This window comes from Echiichthys vipera, assembly GCF_963691815.1.
Source record: "Echiichthys vipera genome assembly, chromosome: X".
NCBI lineage: Eukaryota > Metazoa > Chordata > Actinopteri > Perciformes > Trachinidae > Echiichthys > Echiichthys vipera.
Window position 1 is genome coordinate 22559912 of NC_139825.1, and position 6910 is coordinate 22566821.

Sequence of the window (6910 nt, forward strand, 5' to 3'; positions counted from 1 at the left end):
AATTATACAGACAGAGAGGAGAGAAGCTCAGAGTATCTGGAAAAGCATTATCCCCCGGCAGACTAGGCCTATAGCAGCATAATTAAGCGTAACAAAATCACCTTATTCCAATTATTTGATTACAAAAAAGACTCCCTTTTCAAGCAGATCATACATTAGACCTTTATCTAATGCAGGGACAATAACACTGAAAGGCTTTTGGGATAAACCCATGAACTCACAATGATTTCAAATGTTTTAAGTCAGCTCACAGAGGAACTGAGAGTGAAGTGCACAATGTAAGATAAAACAAAGGGTTTAGAAGGTATTGGTGGCTTCTTCTTCTACTTGTTATTGATCTTGTTCTTGTTGTTCTTCTTCCTCTTCTCCCTCTTCTCCATCCTCTTCTTCCACATAATCAAATTAAACTCAGACATGTCTGGAGCAGCCTTGTTCGTTTAAAGCAGACTCCTCTTGCTTTTTCATCGTAAAATATCTGGTCATCTGAGCGTCTCTAACTGAGCTGTCACAGATGATTAGAGGAGGAACAACTCGTCTTGGTATCCCAAAGAGCATGGGGTCCTCACGAGAGAGTGAGCCACAACTAGAATCAATGTCACCGTTCAGATAATCATGCATTGCCGATTCACCATGTAAGATGAATTTTGTTTGCTGCCTAACTGTGTAAAGCCTCTATTCATTTTCACATTTTTCCGCAGAAAAAACGTGGTCAACTCAATAATGATCCTTTCCTCTTGAAATCTCAGGCCTGGTTGTTGAGAATCACATGCTTTGTGTTACGTTGTTCATCTAAAAAATATTTCTGTGACAAACCAAACTGACAAAATGTTCAAATCTTTTTAAACTAACATCCTTGAAATCTTGTTATTCTTTTCGATTAAATAAGTGCACAAGTGTTTGGTTAATGTGGTACAATAAGTCAATTAGATTAGTTTTAAATAAGTAAATCTCATGTCGGTAATTAAAGCATTTTCTTTAACATTTGTCATGTTTCCCTTGAAAAATGGTCAAATTATTTGCAGTAACAGCCTGTCTTACTGTAATAATAGTTAGTTAGACTACATGTGCAGTATCTTGGAGTAAGGCATAATGAAATATCCTTGGTGTGTCTGTTCTGGTGTAAACAGATCACTGGTATCTGTGTATCATTAGAGCCCTGTTTGAAAATCTACCACCAAGTTCTACATATATGGTACATGATGGGTTCTTTGATTTCCTTGTGCCAGGACTGATCTTGGAAACATTGCTTTGATTGATAACCTTTTTAATTGATAACCGTCCGCTATCAGCCTGTAGCTGTTTTAACTGATATTGTTTGTTGCTGTGTATGATTGCATTTCTTTTTAAACTGGTAAGTTCGTTGATTTGTTTGTTTTCATGTCTTTGGCAGGCATCACTGAAAATGAAAGTCTCCCTCAACTGATTCGTCTTCAATAAAGGTTTGAATGAATAAATTGTACATGTATATGAATATATGCGTGTATATGAAGAGGCTGTGTGCTGCTACATCACCTGTGTTCTGTCGAAAGCCCAAGAGAAATTTATCCTAAGGGAGACAATAAAGGGCAACCTTTTTAATCTCTTACATTACAGAAAAAAATGTAATATAAAGGGACAGTCTTGTATAAATTCTTTACTGACACCATTTCAAATGAATTAGATTGAATGCGTTTAATTACTTTATGAAAAAAAGTATTTTATAAATATTCTCAATGCTTCTTTTATATGTTTATAAGTCATAACTGGCTTTATATATGAGGAGTCACGCAGGGACAGACGGAAATGTTAAAAATTACAGACAAGGGCCCATCCCTTTTGTACGTCTTCAGTGACCTCTCCGCAGAAAACCACGTGTTTGTCACACACACACACACACACACACACACACACACACACACACACACACACACACACACACACACACACACACACACACACACACACACACACACACACACACAGAAAAACAAGCTTTACACAACAGGGGTGTGAAATCACCATGTTCCAACACTGGGGGGGTAGTTGAGCTCCCAGTGGGCAGAAATCTCTGTGCACTCGGACAACATCAGGCAAGGCAATGACCCCGGAATTCATGAACGCTCTCAGGAAATCAGTGTTTCATCTCTGCTGGGGTCAACAGTGAAAACTGATTTACAACTTCATGCGTTGCTGATGTAAGACACACAACGCATGTAAAGAAATTTCAGAAAAGAGAATGTGAAAGATGACCTGTCTGACAGCAGAGAGCCTTTAATCTTGAACGACGGAAGCTAATATTCACAAAGTCATAATTATAAATGGAACGGCTTGTTTTGTAATTTTTACCATGCTTTTGATATCATCTTTGTACCTGCTCAATCAACTTTACTAAAACTAGAAAGTGTATTAGTCATGTATTTGAGGCACTGGATTTAGGTGTATTTGAGTACATTTACATATTTACATTTTAGGCATTTACAGTAGCTGCATACATAGCTAATGTATTTGACCATGAATTCGTACAATGAGAGCAATAGTAGAATAAAATAAGTGCAATGCAGATTGCAGTGCCTTAGCATTTCAATTATCACCAAAAGCAGAGGTAAAATGAACAAAAATCAGTACTTTCTCGAGAAACTGAACTGAAGTAATGCAATTTTATATTAATTTAGCATTCCTATTATATGATACTCTATACACCGCTATTCCACTAAATTTAAGGTAATATTGTATAAATACTGCCCTACTGCATTTATCTGAAAACAATAGTTACTAGTTTAGGATTTGACATTTGACACAAAACATAAGATCTGTTTATAAATTATGACATAAATTAAACTACCCAACAGTAGTATATCTAAAGTAGTTTAAATGAGCTCAACCTTAACCAGCTAAAATATTTAAATGCTGTTTACTATACCAATAATACTACAAATAATAATAATAGGGCTGTGTTCGGCTTATTTTCATTGCTGATTAATCTGTCGATTATTTACCTGATTAATCGATTAGTTGTTTAGTCTGTAAATGTCAGAAAATGGAGGAACCTGTCACTGAAACATCAGTGTGTCCCAAAGCCCAAATAATGAAATTTTGTCCACAACTCAATTATATTCAGTTTACTGTCATAGAGGAGTAAAGAAACCAGGAAATATTCACATTGAGAGAGCTGAAATCAGATAATTTTTACCTTTCTTTTAATAAGTCAAAATGATTAATCGATTATCAAAATATTTTGCCATTTCCTGTAGAATTGGCAACCAAACATTTAATCTTTGCAGCTCCAAATAATACAGTAATGAAGTGGCAACCATGTTTAACATTGGCCTATAACACTTGAAAAGGTCAGTGTTGTATTATGAAAGTCCTACTTTTACTTTTGACTGACTACTCCTGTTGCCTACATTTGGCTGACAGCCTAATAGCCTTATATTATTTCATAACGTCCTATTACTTTTATTTAGAAATCTGAGTACTTAGACCACCTCTGACAAAAAAAGTAATTCTAGGCTACGTTATAAGACCAAAGTATAAAAACGTGGCATAGTTTTTCCTATTTGTGAAGGGACATTTTTAAGGCTGACATTAATTAATGAAATTAGTTTTAAAATATTTCAGACTGAACCTTCACAACACACTTTAACAGCACAGAGTGTTGTAGGCCCGTCGCACATTGGAATAGCAGTGCAACAGCGCCATCTAGCGTCGCGGTGAGTGACTCTAACGCCACTACGTCACTTCCTGTTCAAACATGGCCGCGCACTGACAAATGTCACATTACTTCTCTACTTCAGCTGCTGAAAACATACAGTTAATATTGTAACTCGTACAGCGATTGCGGGCAACATCTGTGAAGATTCAGCTTTACTTCGTTCATCGTCCGCAGAGGTATATCGTTGATAAACTCGTCGATCTTAAACTGTACGTTGGTCCTCAAACGGGAGATGCTCCCTACTGATACAGTTAGCCGTTAGCAGCTACATAACTACCGTTCAGGGTTATCGGATATGGACTACAAATGTAACACTATGAGGTTCACCGAGGGCGTTGTTTTAGAAAGAAAATGTTTTATTACAATATACACGTTAGTTTAAATGTGCCTTTTTGTTTTTTGCAGGATAACCAAAGCCAGCGCCATGGTTCATTTATGTGAGTATACGGCGTGAACAGGCTCCTCCTGAAGGTTTGATGTTTTTGTCTTGTAGCAGCAGGGACTGGGGAAGAGTCAAGACAAATCTCTTTAATATCTAGGACATCGAAGTCACACATTTAACATTTAATTCAGTTCAATTAAATTGTAGTCATGGTGCTAAATGATATCAAAATATATTTCAAGACACTTTACATATTGAGTAGGTTTAGACCACACTTCTGACTTATTTAGGATTTACAGAGACCCAACAATTCTTCCGTGAGCAGCAGCAATACACAATAGTTATTTTAATAGTATTAATAATGATAATAATAATAATAATATATGTATATATAAAACAGTATTTATCCCTTAACCCTGTGCACACAGTGGCAATGGAAACCTTCCTTTTAACAAGCAGGAACGTTGAACAGCTCTGTCTTTGTTTTTATTATGTTTACTTTTGATGAGTGATATGGTGAAAATATTCTATCCTGATATCTGTAATCAGTAATTTTATATCTTGATAACACCATATATATATATCATCATAAAGCATGTTTTCTGGTTAGTAAATAATCTATATGAAATAACCACATGGTAAACAGCCTATTGTTGTGTACTCCAGTGTAAAATGAATACTTGACAATGAAAAGTAATGAGATTTTTCTCAATTTGTCAAAAACTTTAGTGCAACAATTAACAACAAATGTGGTCTGACACAACAGACCTGCAATACATAGTTTTTGATCAAACTGAGATGAGTCAATTTCACTTTATGGTGGTTTTAGAGGAGGTAGTTTCAGGTGCTTTTGTTTCATTCATGTGTATTGAGAGATGTTTATTTCAATTCTTCATTCATATCAATAATGGAGACTAAATAATACAGCCTCTCTATAACAGTGTGTACATAATAAACTGAATGCATCTGTAGCCCCTTTTATAACATAGATGTCACAAGGTGTTTTACAATAAAAGACAAATGCAACAGACACAATATAAGGTAATACATAAAAAAACAACTAATCAAAAGAAATTAGTTTCACTTCTGCCCCTTCACTCACTTCCATCTTGTTCAAGAAAGTAACTTTGATTGAAGCATAAAGAATTGTTACGGAAGATTTCATGATATGAAATATGCTTTACATGAAATGACTTAAACAAGTTGCTTCAGGCCACTGGTGGTTTAGCCTTTACTTAAGTTATGTGGCAACATGAACAATTACAGGAGAAACACATTTTATTTTCTCTTTGACAATGCTTACTCTGCTCATTTCCTTCTGCAGCATCACTCCTGCTAAAGAAGTACCACGGGGGTTACGTTGTGATCCGATTGGCTCTTGCGGGCCACAATCAAGCTAACAGACCCTTTTATCGCATTGTGGCAGCTTACAACAAAAGGGCAAGGGATAATAAATATATTGAGCAGCTGGGTTCCTACGACCCCCTCCCGAACATCTACAATGAGAAACTTGTCAGCTTCAACTTCGACCGAATCAAGTACTGGATCGGCTGTGGCGCACACCCTTCAAAGCCAGTGGCCAAACTTCTAGGTGTGTAATCACTCCATGAGCGTGTTCTTTCAAGGTGGATCAACATTGCACAATTGTTTTGATTTGTTTAATCAAGGAGGTCTATTCTTAACTTTTATGAGTGCCTACACCTTTTAAGCAATATTCATTTAGAGATAAACTTATGTGTTAACTATTCATTGGAAAACTTGTTTTCTATGTTATCTGCTACCATAAATGATGACTACTGTCTAGTACCAATATATGTTCACTATGCCCTCAAGCACATCATCAATGCCCTCTGTTTTAAAGGATTGTACAGATACAGATTACATGTGCCCTTTACAGTCATAACCAGCATCTAATGTGTCACTTGGTTCTCCAGAAATTGGCTACAAGGAATTCAAATTATTTAAATTTTTGGTTGTCCTCTCTCCCCTCTCTCTTTACGCAGGGTTGGCAGGATTTTTCCCTCTACATCCAATGATGATAACAGGGGCAGAACGTCAAAGAGCCCAAACGGAGCTGACGGAAGCACTGACAGGAACAGAAGATGTTCTGCAGGAGGGACAAAGGGAGGCCGAAGTTTGATCGTTAAAGTGTGTGACTGTCCAGTACAAAAGGATGCCAGTTATTTGAAGAGAGAACTGATCGGTTTGTTTCCAAACTTGTTGGGTGGATTGCTACCAATGTCAGATATGGTATTTTGTAGTTCTAGTTGCTTTTAGTAGCAGCTATGAGCAAAACTGATTCTTGATCAAATTCACTAGCTCCAAGCTGTGCTTATGAGTTGAGTGCCATAACAGGCAGTTTTTTGTAATTACTGTTTTATTTGGGTGAAATAAAATATTTCAAAGTTACTGCATGTGGTTGAGGTTTAGTTGGATTTTTTATTTTTTTTAGGATCATCCTCTGTGACATTACACTCACACATTACCTTTACAGATAATTAGTCAGTTTCCCTTACTTTGAATCTGACGTGTGAACTGTGTTATCTCCTTCTTTTTTTTGGCCTGCATCTATTCGAATGGCCACAAATGAATCAATAGTGTACGTCAGTAATGTCAAATACAAGAAAGAAAGAAAGAAATCAGAAGTGGGTGGGATTGCTGATATGATTACTGGCAAGCTTTACAGCATTTAGTTCCTTATTGGCTATTTAACCACCTTTAACATGAACTGTCTTTTAGAGACTGTGAACTCACTGTTCACTAACTAATGCAGAACAGTAAATCATGTTCTGCTGTTTCAAAATAAACAGTCTAGTAATGTTTATTTCCTCAGTCAA

The 6910-nt window shown here is 36.3% G+C and overlaps 1 protein-coding gene across 2 annotated transcripts; it reads left to right on the forward strand.

Moving 5' to 3' along the window:
- The first annotated feature begins 3727 nt into the window (after positions 1-3727).
- mrps16 (mitochondrial ribosomal protein S16) lies at positions 3728-6652 on the forward strand. Of its 2 annotated transcripts, none has more exons than XM_083938712.1 (4): positions 3728-3867; positions 4097-4128; positions 5398-5664; positions 6077-6652. In XM_083938712.1, the coding sequence occupies exons 2-4, from the start codon at positions 4116-4118 to the stop codon at positions 6211-6213; spliced, it is 417 nt and encodes a 138-aa protein (XP_083794838.1). In that variant the 5' UTR covers positions 3728-3867; positions 4097-4115; the 3' UTR covers positions 6214-6652. The 2 variants fall into 2 exon arrangements, with proteins under 2 accessions (XP_083794838.1, XP_083794839.1); XM_083938713.1 differs by having other exon boundaries at positions 3785-3900.
- Positions 6653-6910: the final 258 nt, after the last annotated feature.